Source organism: Fukomys damarensis, unplaced genomic scaffold, assembly GCF_012274545.1.
Source record: "Fukomys damarensis isolate Sample0158 unplaced genomic scaffold, DMR_v1.0_HiC HiC_scaffold_36, whole genome shotgun sequence".
Lineage (NCBI taxonomy): Eukaryota > Metazoa > Chordata > Mammalia > Rodentia > Bathyergidae > Fukomys > Fukomys damarensis.
This window is the reverse complement of record NW_022900948.1, coordinates 42,508,178-42,530,827: the sequence shown is the minus strand read 5'-3', so window position 1 is coordinate 42,530,827 and position 22,650 is coordinate 42,508,178. Positions and strand designations below refer to the sequence as shown.

At 43.7% G+C, this 22,650-nt stretch overlaps 1 protein-coding gene across 3 annotated transcripts in view; it reads right to left on the bottom strand.

Annotated features, from left to right (window-relative positions):
* Stxbp1 (syntaxin binding protein 1) overlaps positions 1-22,650 on the bottom strand; it is a 59,181-nt gene that overhangs the window by 29,409 nt on the left and 7,122 nt on the right. For 2 of the 3 annotated variants that reach the window (XM_010613594.3, XM_010613598.3), the window contains exons 2-5: positions 7,422-7,471; positions 4,954-5,035; positions 1,514-1,590; positions 210-288 (exon numbers count right to left, since the gene is read on the bottom strand). In XM_010613594.3, coding sequence (XP_010611896.1) covers positions 210-288; positions 1,514-1,590; positions 4,954-5,035; positions 7,422-7,466 — 283 coding nt within the window. In that variant the 5' untranslated portion in view covers positions 7,467-7,471. Of the gene's footprint in view, positions 1-209; positions 289-1,513; positions 1,591-4,953; positions 5,036-7,421; positions 7,472-9,694; positions 9,719-22,650 lie in introns of those variants that run through there. The other variant, XM_010613596.2, reaches the window with a different exon arrangement.

Below are 22,650 nucleotides of genomic sequence, written 5' to 3'. Positions count from 1 at the left end.
AGCCTCCTCATCAGGAAGAACCGCATGACCTAGTAGGCTTGCATGGGTGTGTGTTTATTTCTGTGTCTTATGCAGTTCACCTTCTGAAAAGAAGATAAAAGATCAGGAGAACTACGGCAACAACTTGTTTCTTCTCTATTGATTTGACCTGGCTTGGGTTCAGCCACGCGAATCAGAAATGTGAGCCTGGCCAGCTCACAGCTACTTACAGTCAGTGAAGAAGACATGTGCAGCCCGGTATTTAGCAGTTGGTGGGTCCTTAAAGTCGCTGATGAGAGAGTGGACTGACTGTGGACAGAAACAAAAGAGGGCACTGAGAGCAATTACAGATGTGAATGGGACTGAGAGCTGAACTGAGTGACATCCAAGCTGGTGTCAGGCTACGTGCACAAAATAATGTTGGTTTTTTTGTTTTTTTATATATCAGTGACCAAACTCAGGACCCTGTACTCGCAAGGCAGGTGGCAGAACCACTGAGCTAAACTGCTGGCCCAATGGTTTTTTTTTTTTTTTTTTTTTTTTGACAATTTTAACAGTCATGTTCCAGCATAATCAGGTTTTCAGAGCTTCAAATTAGGTTATTTCAGAGTTTAGCTCATTCCAGAATGACAGTGTGAGTGTCATGGAACTTAAATTCCTGAGAAAAGACCCACAAAACTGAGCAGAAACCTCGGGGAGATTCACAATGATGAAGCTCTGGCAGTTTAGTTGCATCTGCAGGAACTCACATGTAAGTCAACTTTCAAAAGTGATAAGAAAGTGTGAAAATCAGAGATATTTGTGACAGTTTAGCTAAAGTGCTCAGCTGGGTTGGAACTGGAATCCTCCTGCCTCAGCCTGCTAAATAACTGGGATTATAGACATGCAATAAATATCATGTCTGGCTTAGGGAAATTTTTTGTATATAGTTTAAAATACATAATGTAATGGTTAATCTTTTTTTTTTGGTATCGGGGATAGAACTTGGGCCCTTGTGCTTGCGAAGGAGGCAGGGGAACTACTGAGCCAAACCCCTAGCCCTTAAAATATATAATGTAACATCTGTAATCCCAGGACTCAGAAGGCTGAGGCAGGAGGACCATTGCAAGTTCAAGACTAGCCTGGGCTACATAGTGAGTCCAAGGCCAGTCTGAACTATATAGCAAGACCCTGTCTCAAAAAACTGATTAAGAGACCTAAAACAACTACTAACCAAAGTAAGGACACAGGCCTTGTCTGGACTCTGACTTTAACCAATCCCTCAAAATTTTAAGACAGATAAACAGGAATACTAACTGGATATTGATGAAATAAATTTGAACCAAAGCCTGGAGGTGGATCTCCTGCCTGGAAAGGACTGCCAGAGGGAAGACTAATGATCCAGGGAACACAGCTCTGACTTTCTGCATAGCTGCTTAATATAAAAGGTATAATACACTCTTCACTTCCCTAGAAACATGGTGCATGCATCAGAGATCCCAAGCCCAGCATGTACTGTAAACTGGTCTAAGCTCTTCTCTGTTGCAGGATTTACCTTCTCCGAAGGAGTGATAAGATACACGGCCTCCAGGCTGGGGAGTGGTTCTCTGCGCTTATTGATGTCTTCCACAACTAGAGGACAAAACAGCCCACAGTGAATTCAAAAACCTGACCCAGGACAATAAAACTAGAAGTGATACAGACAAGCCACCCCCAGACTGGCAGGTCAAAGGTGATAAGGAGGAAGAGAAAGAACCCTCACCCCTCCTTAAAGTTCCCATAATCCTTGGGTGTCAACTCCACTGTTTTGTTATGACCAAGATGTTAGAAAACCGCATTTTTTTCCCCTTGAGACAGTGTCTAGCTAGGTTTCTACACTGTCCAAGCTGGACTCAAACTTGCAATCCTCTTGCCTCAGTCTCCCAGAAAACCTAAACTCTTATCACACCAGATAGTTCCCATTTCAGTTTAAGTAAATTCCTTTGTTGTAAAAGAAAATGAAAATGGCTGGCTCATCCTGTCAAGAAGGTTTCTTTGTCTCTTCCTTTAGCTTTTTCTCATCTGTCCTAAATAACCTCAGTTTCTTTAGAATTTATCTTTTTTTCTTTGATTGTATTTTTGAGACAGGGTCTCACTATGTAGTTGAGACTGCCCTGGAAACTCACTATGCAGCTGAGGCTGATTTTGAACTTGCAGCAATCCTTCTGCTTCAGCCTCCAGAATGCTGGGATTACAGGTGTGCGCCACCATGCCCGCTTTGAAAGCTTCCTTATCTCACCAGTCACCGGTAACGTTTAGGGTGTGTGACTATGCCACACTGTCCTCTGGCACACACAGGGTGCACAGCTGTGTGTTATTCTTCCCACTCAGATGTTCTATATAAAAAAGGGATCATTTGGGCCAGGGATTTAGCTCAGTGGCACCGTGCCTTCCTTGCAAGCACAAGGTCTGAGTTTGATCTCTGGTACCAAAAAAAAAAAGGTACCATTTTAAAAGCGTTCCTTATAACATTTATAACAACTTTCACCCCAAATAATGCTCAAATTAATCACCTAAACTTTTTGTTTTGTTTTGTTTTTTGAGACAGGGTCTGACTATGTAGTTGAGACTGACCTGGACCTCACTATGTAGCCCAGGCTGGTCTGAACTCACAGTGATCCTCCTGCCTCAGCCTCCCAAGTGCTGGGATTATAGGTATGCGCCACCATGCCCAGCAAAACCATCTTCTTTTAAGAGTTTTAAATATTATAGTCTACTAATACTTCCCCCCTCAATTTCGGGGGCCTCAGCATACAGCTGTGAAGTTTGTTTTTTTTGTACTGGGAATTGAACTCGGGTCCTTGTGCTTGCAAGGCAGGCTACTGAACCACTGAGCTAAATCCCTGGCCCTTTATTGTGTGTGTGTGTGTGTGTGTGTGTGTGTGTTCTTTTAAGAGTTTTAAATATTATAGTCTACTAATACTTCCCCCCTCAATTTCGGGGGCCTCAGCATACAGCTGTGAAGTTTGTTTTTTTTGTACTGGGAATTGAACTCGGGTCCTTGTGCTTGCAAGGCAGGCTACTGAACCACTGAGCTAAATCCCTGGCCCTTTATTGTGTGTGTGTGTGTGTGTGTGTGTGTGTGTGTGTGTGTGTTGTGTGTGTGTGTGTGTGTGTGTGTGTGTGTGTGTGTGTGTGTGTGTGTGTGTCTGTGTGTGTGAAGTTTTTAATTTTGCTAAGTAAGGACATATTTTGAAACCTACCTTTGGGGTTTCAAAGAATTGCATATGGTGATAGGAGCTGAGCTATCAGAGCAAGGTCAGGGTAACGTCTAACACAGATGAACTGAGAGATAACAGTACAAGCATTTATTTAGAAAAAAATATATGTTATATATATGAGAAACAAAGGAAGAACAGGGTGGCTGCTCCAGGGCAATGGACCCTAGAGGATGAGGACAGAATATTAAGCTTGTTAATTCCCTTTTCTCTGAATCTTTTTCTTTTATAGAGAAAAATAAGCCTGGTTGGTTGGTTTGCTTGAGGAGGTCTCCATATGCTGCCGAGAGTGATCCTAAGTCCCTGGGTTCAAGCCATCCTCAGCTTTCTGAGTAGCTGGGATGTACCACCACATCCACGTGAAAAGTAAGGCTTAAAAATTCAGCCAGAAAGCCAGGTGTGATGGCGTACAATTGTAATCCCAGTTATTCAGGAGACTTCAAGACCTTCACAGGCAACTTAATGAGATCCAGTCTAAAACAATACATGAGTTAAGGTGTAACTCAGTGGTAGAGCACCTGTCTAGTGTATGTGAGTCCCAGTAACACACACACACACACACACACACACACACACACACACACACACACACATTCACTGAGGACAATAATTCTATAATCTCCGATAGGGGCAAGCCTTGTCAAAAACTAACTCAGAACCTTGGCCTGGTGGTGCACACCTATAATCCCAGCAAGTTTGAGGCCAGCCAGGGATACACAGTGAGTTCAAGACCAGCCTACACAATGAGACCCTATCTCAACACCAAACAAACAAACAAACCCCAAAGAACAAAACAAACCCAAACAACTGAGTGGGAACACTGATGACACAAAAATCACTCCAAAAATTATGCACTCCCACAATTAACAGGAAAACTACACTACAGTAGCATCACAATTTGAGGACTATCTTTCCTTTTTGAAGACAGGGTCTCCATTGTAGCTTAGCCTGGCCTTAAATGTACAGTGATCCTCCTGCCTCCGTCACCCACCTGAACGCTAGGATTAGAGGTCTGTACCACCATACCAGCCTCATTCTATTTTCATTGTTTTAGAATATTCTGCTGTACCATGATTTAATCAATCAGTCAGTCAGCCTGTGTGTGTGTGTGTGTGTCTGTGTCTGTGTCTGTGTGTGCTACTAGAGATGGAACCCACAGCCTTGTGCATTTAACTATTCTACCCTTGAAAGCTATTTCCCATCTGGGACCCCTATGCCAACATTCTGAGAATTCCACTACCTGTGTGTCCAAGGTACACACATCACAGCCTCAATGGCTCTCGGCCACACACACCTACTGCTTTACTAGACCCTGCCAAGGATTTTTCAAAGTAGCTGCACCAGCTGTTATTATACTGGACAGGAGCTCCTGTCATTGTGCGTCTCCGCTGTCGGGTGAGTCTGTAGCGGTGGCTCACTCTGGTTTGAATGGGATTCCCTGATCACTAATGGGATTCCCAGGAGTGGGGATTTTTCATATATGTGTTGGTCATTTAGGTTTCTTCCTGTATTCAGTATCTGCTCAGGTCCCTCTGCTATCAGGCAGACTGCCTTTTTGCCTTGATATAACTTTGCTTTCCACACTAGCTGATAGCACTGCATTAGCTGTGAGGATGGTGATGAACAGGCAACCTGGCTCTCCCCCGGGGCTGACAGTCTTACCCCTCAGGGTGGCGGCACTGTCTAAAGTCAAGTGAGTATCATGACTAGGAGAGGCCCAAGGCAGAGTTGTGCTCACTTGTTATCCCCTCGGTCATGATGTCTGTCATCTTGCAGCAAGAAGAGAGCATCCTCATGCTTAGCTGGTCCACCACCAGCACCTGGAAGGAGAGAGAGCTCATGAGCCACGTGGCATCTGCTGATTCTCCCATCAGGCTACTGCACCAGCTTCAGAAAGCACCAGAAATGCAGACTGCAGGACAAACCACATTTCCTATGGTCCAGAAGTCTGTAGAGACACACACACTTGTTTTTACCTCCCACACCCAAACCTCACCTTCCAGGAGTTAGTATGTGTTCTTTTTAAATTCTTCTTCTTCTTTTTTGGTACTGGGGATCAAACTCAGGACCTTGTGCTTGCAAGGCAGGCGAGGTACCACTGAGCTAAATCCCTGGCCCAGTATTTGTTCTTCTTCTTTTTTTGGGGGGGTGGTTTGAGACAGGGTCTCATTATGTAGTGAGACTGACCTGGAACTCACTATGTAGCCCAGACTGGTCTCGAACTCATAGCGATCCTCCTGCCTCAGCCTCCCCAGTGCTGGGATTACAGGCGTGCGCCACGACGCCCGGCCGCCAGTATTTGTTCTTCTTGATTTGACCCAATTTCATAAACTTCAAAGAGTTTTCAGCCAGGGTTGAAGCCCACACCTATCATCCCAGCACATGGGAGGATGATGCAGGAAGATCACCATGAGTTCAAGGCTAGCCTGGGATACCTGGTGAGGTTTTTTGTGTCTGTCTGTCTGTCTGAGACAGGGTCTTGCTATGTAGCCTTGAACTTGCTGTGTAGCTGGCCTCAAAACTTGTGATGATCCTCCTGCCTCAGCCTCCCAACTCCTGGCATTATAGGTAGATGCCACCACACTCAGGCCTATTGAGTTTAAGGCCAGCCTGAACTACAAAGTGAAGCCCTGTCTCAAAAAAGAAAAGTTTTAATTTGCATGATTTTGAAAAATGAAGTACTCATAAAAATGCAAAATCATCTATAGCATCAACAGTGAGAGATAATCACATCGGTGAGTATATTTTCTGGGAAAAACTTGTTTCAGTGGTGACATATGCCTGTAATCCTGGCACTTTGGGAGGCAGAGGAAGGAGGACCACAAGTCTGAGCCCAGCCTGTACTACTGAGCAGTTTATCAAGACCTTGTCTTAAAGTAACAATCCAAAAGGTCTGCAGATGTAGCTCAGTACAAAGGCGCTGGGTCCAATACCCAGTGCCACAGACAAACAAAATTTATTTTTAAGAGAAAGAAGAAAGTGTCCATACACAAGGTATGGCACCTTAGGGCCAGATGCGGTGTGTCTGCAGGAGTCCTACCTTCTCTGGCACACACTAGAGCACTGCGCAGGCTGGAAGAACATGAATGCTCCAGTCCTGGCCTCAGGCCTCACACCTGCACCGTTCAGTGAACCTTCCTATCTCCATTCAGCCCATGGGGAGAGAGGAAGCCAGCGGTTAACTCAAGGCAGTCACCTGTCCTTTAAAGACACAACCAAGGAGAAGGCAACCAGACATATCCAGGCAGACGGTGTGGACAGAAAGCTTTCTGCTGCAGCACTGGAGCCAATTAGTTTCATTTCAGGAAGCAGCTTCCTCGAGAACAGTTTAATATTCCCGTGCCTATAAATCCATTTCTGATGGGAGAGTACCAGAGAAAGACACGTATGGCCTTGCCTTCTGGGCAATGGGGATGGATGTGCTGACCCAAACAGAAGCCCACAGGGCCAGAGTGAGGCTTCAAAATGCCCTTGCACCAATCAGTTTTGTTGTTCCCAGGCCCAGTGGCCTTGCACACTTGTGGGCTCCTGACTGTACGAAAACATGAGGGCAAGAATAGCTGGTATAATCCCTTCAACATCACATGGGGACATTCACATGAAATCTGGCCAGCATGACACCCAGCCCTGGGCAACAGGGCAACTCTTAAAATGCTGGCAACACTTGCGGAGGACATCATGGGCCATTCTGTATCAGCCACTCCAGGAACCTAAGGCCATCTTCAATCCGCTGGCTTAAATACTTGTTTCATGCACGTTATAGTTCCCAGCACTGCTCTAGATGTTATAGGTAAAATTGACAGATGTTTTATGAATAAATAAGCCTTTTTATTTCTTTTGTCTTAATGTGACCAAGAGACCTCTGAACCAGGATCCTATTTTTAAAAAAAGGCAGGCTGGGTGTGGTGGCGCACACCTATAATCCCAGCACTCAGGAGGCTGAGGCAGGAGGATCCCTGCAAGTTCAAGACCAGCCTGGGCTACACAGGGAGTTCCAGGTGAGTCTCAACTACATAATGAGACCCTGTCTCAAAAAAAATAAAAAATAAAAAATAAAAAGGCAGTACAGACTACCTTCTCTGATCCACAAGCTTTTCAGGCTTCTGGGTACAGCAATAGCTTTCATTCCTGCCTGACTCCTTCTATCCAACTTATTTTCCCCACATGAACACACCCATAGGGCCCTTATTTCATTCTTTTACTTACCTTCCATTCCCCCTTCTTCTTGACCTTCTTGATCACATCATGCATGATTTCTAAAAAAAGAGGGTGAAAGAGAATGAGGGAATGTTTATATTTTAAGGACTTCCACACCTGCCTATTACACTAGGTCATTTTCCTTTGGGCTCTGTTCTTGAGTCATGCAATTCAACAATCTATCGATTGAGTCCCAAACAACCCACCATAAAGATAATCCTCTTCCTGCCACCTCAATTCCATGGTTCCCAAACTTTTTGGTCTCAGGACTTCTTTTTACTCTTAAAATTTGAGGGTCCAGAGAGGGTTGGTTTAAATGGGTAAGTATCTATTACTATTTGTAATATTAAAGATTAGCTGGGGCCAGGTGTGGTAGTGCACGCCTGTAATCCCAGCACTAGGGAGGCTGAGGCAGAAGGATTGCTGTGAGTTCGAGACCAGCCTGGGCTACATAGTGAATTCCAGGTCAATTTCAATTATATAGTGAGACCCTATCTCATAACAAAAAAAAATTTTTAAGTTGCTTTTATACTAAAATATTGGAAATTTTGAAAAAAAAAGAAAGGAAATTGGACATGGTGACACAAATCTATAATCCCAGCACTGGGGAGGCTGAGGCAGGAGGATCGCTGTGAGTTCAAGACCAGCCTGGTTACATATTGAGTTCCAGTCTCAACTATATAGTGAGACCCTGTCTCAAAAAAAAAAAAAAAAAAGTGTTGGGTGTAGTGGCACACACTCATAATCCCAGCACTTGGGAGATTAAGACAGGAGGATCACCGTGAGTTGGAAGTCAGCCTGAACCACACAGGGAGACCCTGTCTCATTAAACTGAAATTTTAAAAAATTGACTTATCGGGCTGCGGATTTAGTTCAGTGGTTCCACTATCTGCCTCTGCCTCTCAATCACAAGGTCCTGAGTTTGATCCCCAGTACCAAAACAAAAACCAAACAAACAAAAAACCCAATCTGATTTATCTAAAATAAAAATAAACCCAGTATACGTGAACACAAATAGTATCTTAATGAAAAATAACCATTTTTCATAATAACAAATCTTAGGGAAAATGTTGGCAGCGTTTTTACATTTCTGTAATTGTCCTTAATGTCTGACTTCACAAAAGACAGCTGGCTTCCCTTATCTGCTTCTGCAGCCAATCTGCTGGGAACCATGCAGCATCTGGAAATCTCCATTTATAAGAGGATGAAAACTAAGAGGCAAATGACATCTTAGTCTGATAGTTTTGATTTCATGAACCCCCTTGGGTTCCCTTTTACTAATGCCAGTTCCAAGGCTTTCAGTGTGAAAGCCCTGGGTTCCATACTTAGTGCTGGGGGTTGGGGGCAACAAGGGAAAAATACATGGTATATCTTTGTTTTGTTTCTAGTAGTCTCACTCTGTAGTCCAGACTGACCTTGAACTTTCTATCTAGCCCAGTTTGGCTTTAAACTTGTCATGCTCCTGCTGCTGGAATTACAGGTGTGTGTCACCATGTCCAATTAATAACCACTTTCTAAAAGCAAACATGCACAGGAAAATTAGAAAAATGTATACCAATGTATTATTTTTGTCAGGTTAAAATTATGATTGATCTTTGTCAATTTATCACCTCCAAAACTGTCCTAAACTTTCTTTCTTTTTTGAGACAGGGTCTTGCTATGTAGCCCAGACTGGTCTTTAACATCTCGACAATCTTCCTTCCTCAGCCCCGCAAGTGCTGGGATTACAGGCGTGTACCACCACAACCAGCAAAGCTGTCCCAAGCTTTCTGCAGAGAAAAAAAGAAAAGCTCAGGGGGGAAAAAATGTGTTGGAGATGTAGCTTAGTGATAAAGCTAGCATACATGAAACTATGAGTTTAATACTCAGATTCAAAAAATGAAATGATAATAATAATAGATCAATGAATATTGTTGTGCCCAAGGCCATTCTGAAAAGGGAAGTTTCTGGGTATGGAATGAATAGGTCAAAAAGTATGCTCTAGGCTTTTGATAAATTCAGCTGAATCATTTTCCAAAAACATAATACACTCTCACCAATACTGTTTGACTCTGCAAATCAACATAGTACCAGATAATGCCATGAGGCTTGTTTATTTTAATCTCTGCTACTGTGACAGCAGAAAACAGCATAATTCACTCTTTATGTGAACTTATTGTATTACTGAGAATTAATATTTTTTGCTACTATAAATTAATCTAAATGCCCTAAAAAATATTGGGTTTTTTTTTTTTTTTTTTTGGTTTTTAGAGACAGGGTCTCACTATGTAGTTGAGACTGACCTGGAACTCACTATGTAGCCCAGGCTGGTCTTGAACTCACAGCATTCCTCCTGCCTCAGCCTCCCAAGTGCTGGGATTATAGGCGTGTGCCACCATGCCTGGCTCCTAAAAAATACCTTGCTTACAACATTTTTTAGTTGGGAAAAGCAGAGATATAAGCAGAAAATCAAACCAAGTATCACAAGGTTAAAAGACATTAATAACTGCTGCAGCTGCAACCGTTCCTACAAAGTTATTTCCTTTCCAAGTTCTCAGAGCATGTATTTGTCCTAGGTATTATTAACAGCCAATTCTAACCCTGCCCTACATTTTTTAATCCAATACCAAAAAGGAAACAAGGATTAGAGCCCATCTTAGCATAAGAATCAAGTAGGCTAGGCTACTTTCTCACATATAATCCTCGGCTATCACCTTCCTTCTCTTTTGAGGTTTTCTGTATGTGAGGAAACACAAGAGAACCTTCTGGAGCTGGTCCAAGCAGGAAGCTTCATTTATATGCATCTGCTCTACTGCCCAACTACGCCATGTACATGTGCTGAAAACATGAGGGGCAGCTTTGATCTCCCCATAACAAAGAGAACCAAGGCCTTGGTGGACTCTGCTTCCCTCTCGGCCAAGTAGGTGGAAAAGTATATCCTTCACATCACAGCTTCAGATCTTGTGTGACTCCCAAACTCAGCAAAACCAGGAAGTCCTGAGAAGAGCAGCAAGTGGCCTAAAATTATCTAAGGCCAGTTCAGATGCACGCAATATTACAACAGAAGTCCCTAAACACAGACTCTAAGGCGGCTGCAGGGAGCACACCAAGCGCTCGCCCCTTACAGCCAGGGACTCAAGATGCCCCGCACAGGGACATATGTCAGGTTGTGCCAAAACACTGACATAACGTGACTACAACAGATGAGCCGAAAACTTGGGAGAAGTACAGCCCAAATCCTCAAAGCCATAAGCAAATCACAGTTTATACTCTCTGCCCAGAGCACCCTGATGCCCACAACAAATGCCCTAGGAACCTGGCCTCCTAGCTGGAGGGAGAAAGGAGGGCTTCTTTTTTCAGAGGGAATTAAAGCAATCTAATGTCAGACCATACCTTCTCTTTGACCAACCCAAAGGTTAGGGAAGTTCCACTTATTCTGCTGCAACAATGGAAGTTCTCAAAGCCCCTCCCTGTGGATAAGGGTTTAATGCTGGATACTCAGACCAAGGTTACCTCATTCCTCAGGGTTAATAAAAACCACCTGGCAAAGCACTACAATTAGATCAGGGTTTAAAATTCAGGTTCAAGCCAGGTGTGGTGGCGCACACCTGTAATCCCAGCACTTGGGAGGATCGCTGTGAGTTCGAGGCCAACCTGGGCTACATAGTGAGTTCCAAGTCAGTCTCACCTACATAGTGAGACCCTGTCTCAAAAAGAAAAAAAAAAAAAAATCTAGGTTCAAGCATTTGCTGGCTGTGTGACCTAGAGCAAGTTTATTAATTCATTTATTTTTTTTTTTTTGCAGTACTGGGATCAAACTCATAACAATGCACTTGCACTCACTGGCCACTGAGCTAAATCCTCGGCCCTCATTTGCATATTTCTAGGGTGCTGAAAGTCCAACCCAGGGCCTTCCACAAGCTAGGCAAGCATCTACCAACGAGCTACACTCCAGTCCTAAGCAAATTTTACATGGCTTAAGCCTCAGTTTTCTCATCTACAAAATTAAATTATAATACTTTAATGTCCTGTTGTGAAGATTAATAAGGTCAAGTGCCTAGTATAGGCATAAACAAATAAACCTAGTATAGGTATCAACAAAACAAGAAAAACAAAAATCGCTTCCACCAATCAAGATTCTCTTTCATTTTTTCTTTCTTTTTTTGGCGGGGGGGGGGGGTTTGAGACAAAGTGGCCTCAGGCCATCTAAAAAGGATGTTTTATACTGAACCAAAAGCCCACAGAAAGTAAAGAGATATTTAAAGTCACCAGACAGGCACAGGAACTACATTAATACTGTCCCAAAATTTCACTTAAAATGGGGAAAACAAAAGGAGTCTAATATGGATACAAAGGATTTAGAATATCCACTATTTTTTTATAGAATATCCAAAAATCATAGAGATTGGAAATTTTTAAATGTATAATAAAGTGGTAAAAAGAAAGTAAGTTATGTGAAACTGGAGAGGACTGGGACAGGGCTACAATACCCGGACCCCAGCAGGGCAGCTCTGCCACACCCAGTCCACCAGGGTCAGAAGCTGGCTCTCCCACCTGTCATCTACTCTGGGGCAGCATGGCCACCTGCGTCTCTTCTCCCTGACAGCACACAGGCTTCTGAAGCCAGCAGGTGCATCTCTGAATTTCTCACGCTAGGTGGATAAGTCTTCCCATGTGAAGGAAGTCAGTATCCAACAGGAGAGCAGGAAATGGTCCAATACCTTGACGAGCTCTCCAAGTGCTCTCAAGACTTTGCCTAGAAACATCCAGGCCTCCAGAAACTTGATAACCCAGCTGGGTGTGGAGGAACATGCCTAGAATTTCAGCACCCAGAGAGGTGGAGGCAGGAGGATGGCAAGTTTGATCCCACCCTGGGTGACCTATCGACTTGGGGGTCCCTGACTCAAAAATAAAAAAGGAGGAAAGGAGGGCCAGGGGTTTAGCTCAATAGCACTGCACCTGCCTTGCAAGTGCAAGGTCCTGATCCAAGGAAGGAAGGAAGGAAGCAAGGGAGGGAAGGAAGGAAGGGAGGGGAAAGAGAGAGAGAGAGAGAGAGAGAGAGAGAGAGAGAGAGAGAGAGAAGCGGGGAGAGGAGGAGAGGAGAGGGAAGGGGAGGAGGGGCTGGGGATGCAGCTCAGTGCAAAGCACCTAGGTTCAATTTCCAGTTACAAGAAGGAAACTATTGGTAACTTAATTATAAACCACTTTTTTTCTTTTTCGGTAATGGGGATTGAACTCAGGACCTTGCACTAGCAGCAGGCACAGCACTGCTGAGCTACATCCCCGGCCCCTAAACCACTTTAATTTTTGGCCTTTATGTAGGTTTTATTTTTCGAGGCAGGGCCTCACTATGCAGTTCAGGCTGGGCTTGAACTCCCTAGGTAGCCCAGGTAGGCCTTGAACTTGCAGCAATTCTCCTGCCTTGCCTCCCCAGTGCTGGAATTGGGTGTGTACCACCACTCCTGACCCTTATGTAGTTTTAATAATATAAAAGTTACACATTCTTGCTGAAAAAAATTAAATAGATACAGAAATAGAAAGTGAAATTCCCCTCCTCACTCTTGCTAGCCGGTCGGGGCGCACCTCTTCCAGGGGTTTGCAAGAGTGGGAAGGCAGCATGAAAACTTACACTCCTTGCTGGGATATTAGACACATTTCTGCAATTGTACCTGCCACTCAATATAGCATACAGACATTGGGCCAGGGATTTAGCTCAGTAGTGCCGCTGCCTGCCTCACAAATGCAAGGTCCTGAGTTAGATCCCTGGTCCCCCCGCAAAAAAGATAGACATACAATAAACTGCACAAACCTCTTACAATATATTCATACGACAGCCTCTACTTGGAGGCCTGTTGACTTATTCAATCACTTTTATAAGAACATTACTGTAAGCTTAAACACTAACACAAGAGGTTAGTAAAATGTTTTGAAGCAAATTTCAGGGAAATAACTTTCAATGAGTCTCCTCCTTTGGGGCTCGAGAACTGTTACACTGGGAAGAACCTAAGAGATCATAAACCAAGACCCAGGTCCCTGTGTGGGCAATGAGATACTCCCTGAGGACACAGACTCCTGTAGAGCCACTAAGGGGTCACTCCAGAGTTGGCAGGGGCTGCTCCCTAAACACCCCCCAAGCACGCTTCCTTCCCACTGTACAACCTCTCTCTGGCACCAGCGTGGACTAAACTCTGAGACTGAACCCAGGTACCCCTTTCTCTGTTACAGTGCTGGGATCACCTTGGCACATAAACCAAAGTGATTTGAATGGATTTTTTGGTCAGATAGTCTGAAAGTGCATATCCCTGCTCCTCTGCCTGTCAGTTATGACAGGGAAAGTTAGGAACTCTCCAGGTCTCAGTTTCCCCATCGGTAAAATAGGAATGGCCACATGTGCCTTTATGCTGTGAGGATTAAGTAAGTTAAAGTGAGGGTACTTAAAGTAAGTGAAAGTGTGGGCACTTAGCTCACTGTCCACAGTGGTATTTAATATTTTGCTGTTATGATCTCCATTATCGCTTATTTTAAAATGATACTTTGTCCTACCTAATAAGAATATAGTAATTTCAAATTCGTTTATTATTGCTCCTCCATCCAGTTCTAATACACATCTCCCAGTTTACCAGTTTTTCTTTGCATACAATTTGTCATCCAGTAAACGATGTTATGGAACACCTGATGCTTGCCCAACATTCTAAGCACTGAAGAGTTAGTAAAGAAAGAGCTAAAGGAAACATTTGCTCTTAAGGTGTTACCTTCTGATGCAAAGGCGGGGAAGAGAGCCAGCAAACACAAAGCTATGGGAGATGGCCTCAGAGGGTGACTAGTGCTCAAAGGAAATTAACAAGTCTAAGAGAACTGAGCACAATGAGATTTGGAAGCCGGTTCCCCAAGGAGGCAGAGGGAGAAGCCCGCCCTTGAGGATCTGGGGAAGAATTTTCCAGGCACAGAAGAGCAGGATCAAGGTCAGGCCAGTCAAGGAGCAGAGAGGGCCAGCCTGGTATGACTCAGTCCCCCAGAGGGAGAGAATGATTCAGGATGCCCTTGGAGAAGTGGCCCAGCTCCTCACTCCTACACTCGCTGGCAGGAGGATCATCACAAGTTCAAAGCTAGCATGGACTACATAGTGAGTTCAAGGCTGACCTGAACTGCACAGTGAGACCCCATTTCAAAAAAAACCCATTTAAATATAAAAAACCCATATATCTATCCAGATAGATAGATAGATAGATAGGTAGGTCATTTAACTCAAAGAACTTTCAGCCTGGGGGGAATCGAGACATTACACTGAAGTATCATAAGGCAAAAAGTCATTGCAACTCTCTGGCACCGCTGACAGGACGACAGTAAGCTGCTCTGGGAACATCTGGCAGATCCTCACAGGGCTAAGCACAGTTACACAGGACACAGCAATTTCTGGATATATATCCAAAGAAAGTTAAAAAAAAAAAAAAAGCTATACAGGAGCCAGGTGTGGTGGCGCATGCCTATAATCACAGCACTCATGAGCCTGAGGCAGGAGAGGGTCACTGAGAGTTTGAGACCAGCCTGGGCTACACAGTGAGCTCCAGGGCAGTCTGAACTACAATGAGATCCTGTCTCAAAAAACAAAAAAACACAAAAAAAGTTGTATAGGAAATTTTCTAACAGTATTAATCAGAACAATCCAAAAGTTCATTCCAAGGCCAGGTGTGGTGGCGCACACCTGTAATCCCAGCACTCGAGAGGCTGAGGCAAGAGGATCACTGTGAGTTAGAGCCCAGCCTGGGCTACATAATGAGTTCCAGGTCAGTCTCAACTATATAGTGAGACCCTGTCTTAAAACAACAACAACAACAACAACAACAACAACAACAACAACAACAACAAACACCAAAAAACAAAAAAAACCCAAAAGTCCATTCCAGCTAATGAATGGTAGTATATCCACATAGTGGAATATTATTTGGCAATAAAAAAGGAGTGGAGTACTGACATGGTATAACAGATGAACCTTTAAAACATACTAAGCCAAAGAAGTCAGTCACAAGGGACCACACATTATGTGATTTCACTTATATGAAATTTCTAGAATAGGCAAATCCATAGAAAGGTTAGAAATTGCCTAGGCAAGAGGGATGGGGTTTTAGGTAGAACATCTAAAGAATATTGGGTTTCTAAGGCAGAAGGATCCCCCAACCTGGAGTACTTAGTAAGTTTGAGGCCAGCCTCAACTACACAATGAGATCCTGTCTAAAAGGGGGGGGAGGGTTGAAGGGGTAATGAGATGTTCAAAAACTGTGATAATATGGATGCACCATTTTACAGATATACTGTTTATTAGCTTTTTTGTTTTTTGACACAGGGTCTCACTATGTAGCCCAGGCTGGTCTCGAACTCACAGCGATCCTCCTGCCTCAGCCTCCTGAGTGCTGGAATTACAGGTGTGCACCACCACACCAGGGCCATTTCACAGATATATTAAAAGCCACTGAATTGTATACACTGAATGGGTGAATGGTATGTAATGTGAATTTTATCTCAATAAAGCTGCTTAAAAAAAGACATCAGAGTATTAGAATTTTAGCTAAAAATTTCAAATTCTGCCAGATATGGTGACTCAGGCCTATAATCCCAGCACTCTAGGAGGCTGAGGCAGGAAGATTGAAAGTTTGAGGCTAGCCAGGGCAATTTAGTGAGACCCTGCCTGTTATGGTTTATATCTAGACGTCCCCGGCCACAAAGCCTCACAGGCTCATAGATGGTACTTTTGGGTGGTGTCTGGGTCACCAGTGTGTGATGCTGGATTAGGGTATGATGTGTGATACTGGGATTAAGAGTATTTTAGTTACTTTTCTCATTGCCAAAACAAAATACCCAACACTCCAAGTTAAAAGAGGGAAGGTTTATTTGGCTCACAGTTTGTAGAGGTTTCAGTCCATAGTTGGCTGGCTCCAAGGCAGGGCGGTATGGCGGAGGGGCATCGCAGAGGAGAAACAGTTCATAGGAGGCCAAAGGAAGCAAAAACCATCCAAACAACAAGCAACGAGCAACAACTCTTTCTGTCCCTTCTATTTTATGAATTTATCCATTCATTAAGGCTACACACTCTTAGGGCAGGTAGCACTCGTACCCTTAATCCCAGCATCATATCCCTGATCCCAGCATCAAGCACTCTAGATCCAGTGCCTCCGAAAAGCCCCACCTATGACTGCATGAGGCTTTGGGAAGACATCTAGATAACAAGCCATAACAAAGGGTGTGTGATAACTAAATTGGTTTAGCAAACATCTGGGTGTAAATAACAGAAGCCCCACCTCAGATATGGGTGGCACCACCCAAAAGGCTTGTAGCTTGGATGGGATAAAAGGGAAAGGGAGTCTGGCTGCTGCTGCTGCTGCTGCCTGCTTCCTCCTGCCTGCTCTGCCATGGTCTGGTTGTCCTCTTGTTGTCCCCATGACATGCCCTGCCTCGGAGCCAGTCAACTATGGACTGAAAACTCTATAAACTAAGCTGAAATAGACTTCTCTTCCTTTAACTTTGGATTTTGGGTTTGTTCCAGCAGCAATAAAAGTAACTAAGACACTGCCCCAAAGTAAAAAAGGGCTAAAGGATATGGCTCAGCCTGAATGCCTTCGATTCAATCCCCTATATAAACAAACTAAAAAAAAAAAATCTTCAAATTCAAACTCAAAATACAAATACAGTTTTGCTTAATATGAAACTATTCCATAGTGCTTTTAACTGAAGACAGGTATCCTTGCTTACCCCTATAAAATATGAGTTATTTAAAATTAAAATTTACTATGTACTGGTATCTGAGAGACCAAATGTCAGCCACAGGACAAGAACGAAGTACAACTCTCTCTAATTGTTGGGAGACCACTGTTCAGTCCAGTTTTAATCTGAGAATGTTCTTGTTTAGGTTTGATCTGAGTGGTGGGGAGTGGGAGGAAAAAATGGGACCAGACAGTTTGAAGCTGCCACCAGCTTTAACAATGGCTTGGTCACACTGTCCTAGTAAGGACACAGAGGGATTGCATAAGACTCAAACGTCAAGGTCACGACATCCAAAACTGCTGTTGCCAGCATCTGAAAAGAGCACATGATGGCAAATGCCTGATATGTGAGAAACAAAACCCTAATCTTAGACCATGAAGATGCTGGTAAAGTTACAGAAATGACTTCCCTTTCTCTTCAAAGGGAGATTCTCAATTCTGACATTATTTTCTCCTATTTCATAAGGTTTAGGGCCAAAAGGCTAAGGAGGTAGAAAAATCTTACAGCAAAATTCCACGGGCCTTGGAACTGGGATTAGTAAAAGGGAAAAATCTCAAATGGCACCTCGGCATCCTGGAGAACAACAGACACCTCACTTCAGTTCTAAAAGAGCTACTGCTGGCACTGGGCACATATACCATGTATTCAGTATGTGCTGGGACCTGAGTTCAATCCCCAGAGCCACAATAAAATAAAGTAAAGCTGTTTTTTTCTCCCTAAGATTGCCTAAAATATAATATTCCTTGAGTAAAAGGAGCTGCGAAGTTACAAAATACACACAAATAGAAAAAAAAAAAGTAAAAAAAAAAGAAAACCAACATAATGTCATCTTAAAGTCAATAGCTGATAGTAATCCATATGATTTAGTTGTGTTGATACTTTGAAGCTTTTTGAATCAAAGAAAGACAAGAAATTGTGAAATGGCAATTAACCTTCTATAGTAAAAGCACTACTATTATTCTATATACATCATCACATAAGACAGTTTTTAAAGACAGAACTGAAGAATGCAGGTATTTTCATACAAGATGGTGATACTGACATTTAGTTATCTGGGAATCATTTTACATTTGCTAAAGACACAGAAAAGACACTGCCCTTTTACATCGACAATAGCAGCAGCTCCATCTGCAAATGCCCTTTTTGGTCTCCTGCCTGTATGTGTTCCTCTGCAAGAAGCTGGTGCTCTACACCCACCCTGTGACGACTACAGTAATTCCTCCCCAAACTGCAAACTCCAGCACAGGCATCTCAGTCTTGGCAGGAATCCAAGATGTGGCCAGCATCTTAAATTGGTAGATGTAGCATCGTAAATTGGCAAATGCAGTATCTGATGGTTCCAAATCACATTTCTTATCTTGAATGGGAATTTCCCCGAGTACTAAAGGATTAGGAAAATGTACTTTAAAGAGATGGGAAAAAATGGAGTATTTCGTACAATCCCAGAAACCCAGAGCAGACAGGAGCCACAAAATATCTAGTCTAGTAGTTCTCAATAGGGAGTGAATTTGTCCCCAAGGGACAAATGCCTGAGACATCACCAGGGATGCTGCTAGATACCCTACAAGGTGAAGGTCATCTGGCCCAAAATGAATCAATAGTGCCATGGGCAAGAAGCCCCAAGCCCCAATCTAGTCCGTTTGATAAAGAAACTAAACCTAAGAGACACCAACTAACTTGTCCACAATGGAGGTGGTGGGAATCAACTTATTTTCAAGCTCAAAATTCTACAAGATTTAACCTACTTTGGGGCTCCAGATCTGAAATATTACAAAATGTTTAGAGCCATACAGCATGACAAGGCCACAGTTTTGACACCGCCCTTCCTTACCAGAGCCTTCAATACAGCCATTTTATAGGTGTCAAACTGATATAAGACATAAACCTCAGGGAAGCTTCCAGAAGGTAGGAAATGTCTCCCTAACGCTAATAAACACACACACACACACACACACACACACAGAGTTTCAGGAGGGCTGTTTCCTTTCCCCAAGTCCACATAATAGGTTACAATAAGATCCCAGGAAAAGAAAACATCCTGTTGAGGTTTGGGCCCGGGATGAAGCACAGGAAGAAGGTGGAGCTCCCACAATAGAATAAAGCTAACAATCCAGGTAAAAGGGTCAAGTTATTAAATGTCACTGAATATGCAGAATGGGTGATTTTTCTCAAGCCAGTCTTCCAAAATCTATAGAGAACATTTGCCTCAAAACAAAAACAAAACAAAAAAGAGAACATTTGCCTCATGTTTTTTTTGAGACAGGGTCTTGCTATGTAGGTGAGACTGACCTGGAACTCACTATGTAGCCCAGGCAGGTCTCGAACTCCCGGTGATCCTCCTGTGCTGGGATTACTGGCCTGTGCCACCACGCCCTGCTGTCTCTTATGTTTTAAAATTTGTTTCTTAACCACTAGGGGCATAGCTCAATGGTAGAACACCAGCCTGGCAGGTGTGAAGCACTCGGTTTGGTCCCCAGTACTTCACAAAGTTAATAAAAATCAATAAATAAAACTGGCATCTTAATTCTGCAATGCTATTAGTTCCTGTCTTCTATTTCCTTAGCTCAGTAGCCCATTTTCCACCTCATTCTGTCATTTCACATTATGTCCCATATGGGACATTCATGACTTTGATGTTCCAGAGTGATTAAAATTGTAATATCTGTATGGTAAATTCTCCACCTGAGCCTTTGCTATGTTTCTCTTTTTCCCCTACAAAACTTTTACAAAGCACCCACGTAGACTGTTCTCTTTCTTTTCCACATAAGGTCCCTAAAACAGACAGCTCCCCGTGGCTGTGGGCAGGCTCCCGCTGACTCACTCCGGTGTTCCTGGGCACTATCTGAATATTCTGCAGAATACAGGTGAAGGCTCTGGGCTGGGATAACAGCTCTGGCTGTCAACCCTCAGCTGTGCGACCGGTGGGTGGTCGAAAATGACTGGTTGTGGCTACCTCTCCATGCTGTAGCCAAGCTAAAAGTTCTAGGCTTGAGACCACTCTGCTGAGGGTGTGACTGGAGCCTGGGAGGATGTGAAGAACCCAGTCAGAAGAACGACCTTTGACTTCCCTTGATGCCCTCCTCAGAGTAAGCTGATGAGCTAGGGTGGTGAGAAACTGGACTGGGTGTAGTGTAGCTATTTGTTTTCAACCTTCTATCTCTGTTCAGTCAGACTGTGGATTGCTGCCTAGATATCAAGCCCTAGACCACTAATAGATTCTCTCAGTGAGAAAGGAAAAAAAAAATGGGAAGAGCCAGTCACTTGCTGATAGGAAATAGGGTGTGGTGGTCCCTGCTCTGGCCGGTGGCCACTCCCCTCCTTCCTTCCTGGAATGTGGCTCCTATACATGATGAAGCCTGTTTTTACATTCTGGGTCTGTGGTCTTATTTTCTACGACAGATGTGTGCAAACTGGCTTAGCATAACAGGTCCATAAAAGTTGAATCCATCATAAATGGAATTCTAACCCAGCAGTGGGTTTTGGTTGGTGTACACAGCAGAATCCTCAGAAGTTTTAGAAACTGGCAGCACCAGCTACCTCTGGAACTTTAAAGGAAGGGAGGGGCATGAGGCACACTTGTGTGCAGTAGGAAGAAGCAATTCTATCTGGGACCCCTTTCACACTGCCTGTCACTGGGTAACGAACCTTCCCTCACAGACGGCAGAGCACTGGGGTTTCCCCTGGCCTGAGACACCCAAGGCACTGTGAAAATATGGGTCTGAGACCACAAATAGAAAAGCTAAATGATCACAAGCACACGGCCTGTCAAGAACCAACCTTCCCACCACCACAGCCTCTTCATCCACTCAGGGTCCAGAATTCTGGCCACCAGATCATTATCTCCCAGGCAGGAGAGAGGAAACTTCTGGGGAAGCTGAACCCAAGAAGAAAAATCTAAAGACGCTGATATTGGGCGGAAGGGAGGTCCCCTCAGCAAATAGTCCACGCAGATCAGACTCATCCACAAGCCAAGATTCCCCAGCTTCTAGTGTCCTGATTTAATTTTTAAACACAAAGAGACAAATGCAGTTTGCTATACCTCCTGGGAAAGTTCCTACATGAAAAATAAAGACTTAAACAAAACAAAAACCCTGGAGGAAACCAAGACTATGCAGAGGTTTTTTTTTGATTGTTTGATTCCCAGTACTGGGGGGCGGAGACAGAGAAGAATATATACTGCATTGATGAAACAAAAATTGGGGCTATAGAAAAGAAAATTAAAAAGAGCTTCTATCAATTTTTACAGAACATGACAGCAAAAGTGAAAAATTAACTACAAGGAAAAGAAGATAAAATTCATGAAATCTCCCAGAAACACAGCAAAAACTGAAAGGGGCTGAGGATTTAGCTCAATATGAGGTCCTGAGTCTGATCCCCGTACCAAAAACAAAACAAAACAACAACAAAAACCTGAAAGGCAGATAACGGAAGAGAAAAACACAAGAAAATTAGAGAACCAGTCCATGAAGTCCAACATTCAAACTGCAAGAATTCCGTAAAGAGAAAGGTGAGAGGAGGAAATCTTTGAGAAGTTTCTGTATTTAAGAATTCCCAGCAGGTTAACTACCCTAAGACCAAGAGAAAGGTAACGGGAGCGCACTCTCAGGGCCACATGACAGCCATTTTGGGCTCTCCTTTCTCCCTCCCTCCCCCAACAAGATGAGCTGTAGGCTGAGTTTAAGGGTTTTGCCTCACAGTGTCTACTGTTTAAACCCACAGTATGAAATCCACACAGAGCAGGGGGAGACTTGATCAACTCCTTGTTTTATTTTCTGAAAGTCCCTAGCAAGTGGTGCCAGCAACACAGATGTGTTCAGAGACCAGGGCACAGGCTTGTCTTTGGATACCTTCCTGGAAACACAAAGTTCAAAAGAAACTCAGAAGAGATCAAGAGGGCTGGGATCATCGGGTCTCTCCTAGAGCCAGGACAGGCAGCCAACCCGAAGCACCTTTGTTCCTCTTCCCATCTATACAAGTGTATAGATCACCTGTGACTGGATTAGATCCAGCTGGAAAATCCTAACCACCTCCAAACATGCCTCACTATTGCAACTCTCCTTGTGGGTTACACTGGTCATCGTAAATCTCTGCCAGGAAACATGAGAAAAATGCTGTCTGTCCCCAGTACCCACAGAGAAGGAAGGAAAAAAATCTACTGACAGAAGGTAATTCATCAACAGAATTCCTGCTTCAGATGACAATCCAGACAGAGGCTGCTAAGATCCCTTCCAAATGCAGGACTCCAGAATCTGATACCACCTGAACACAGCATAACACCCAAATGTTGGAGTTGTGCATTTTGACCGTAACGTTTCTGCATTTCCTCTCCCAAACAGTCATGAGCAATAAAGTTATTTCAGGCAGCTATTGACTTTAACTCACAGGGAAGCCGGCACATTGGTGCCACACCTGTCATCCCAGCACTCAGGGAGGCTGAGGAAACAGGATAGAAGCTTGAGCTCAGCCTTGGCAACTTAGTAAGGCCCTGTCTCAAAATTAAAAA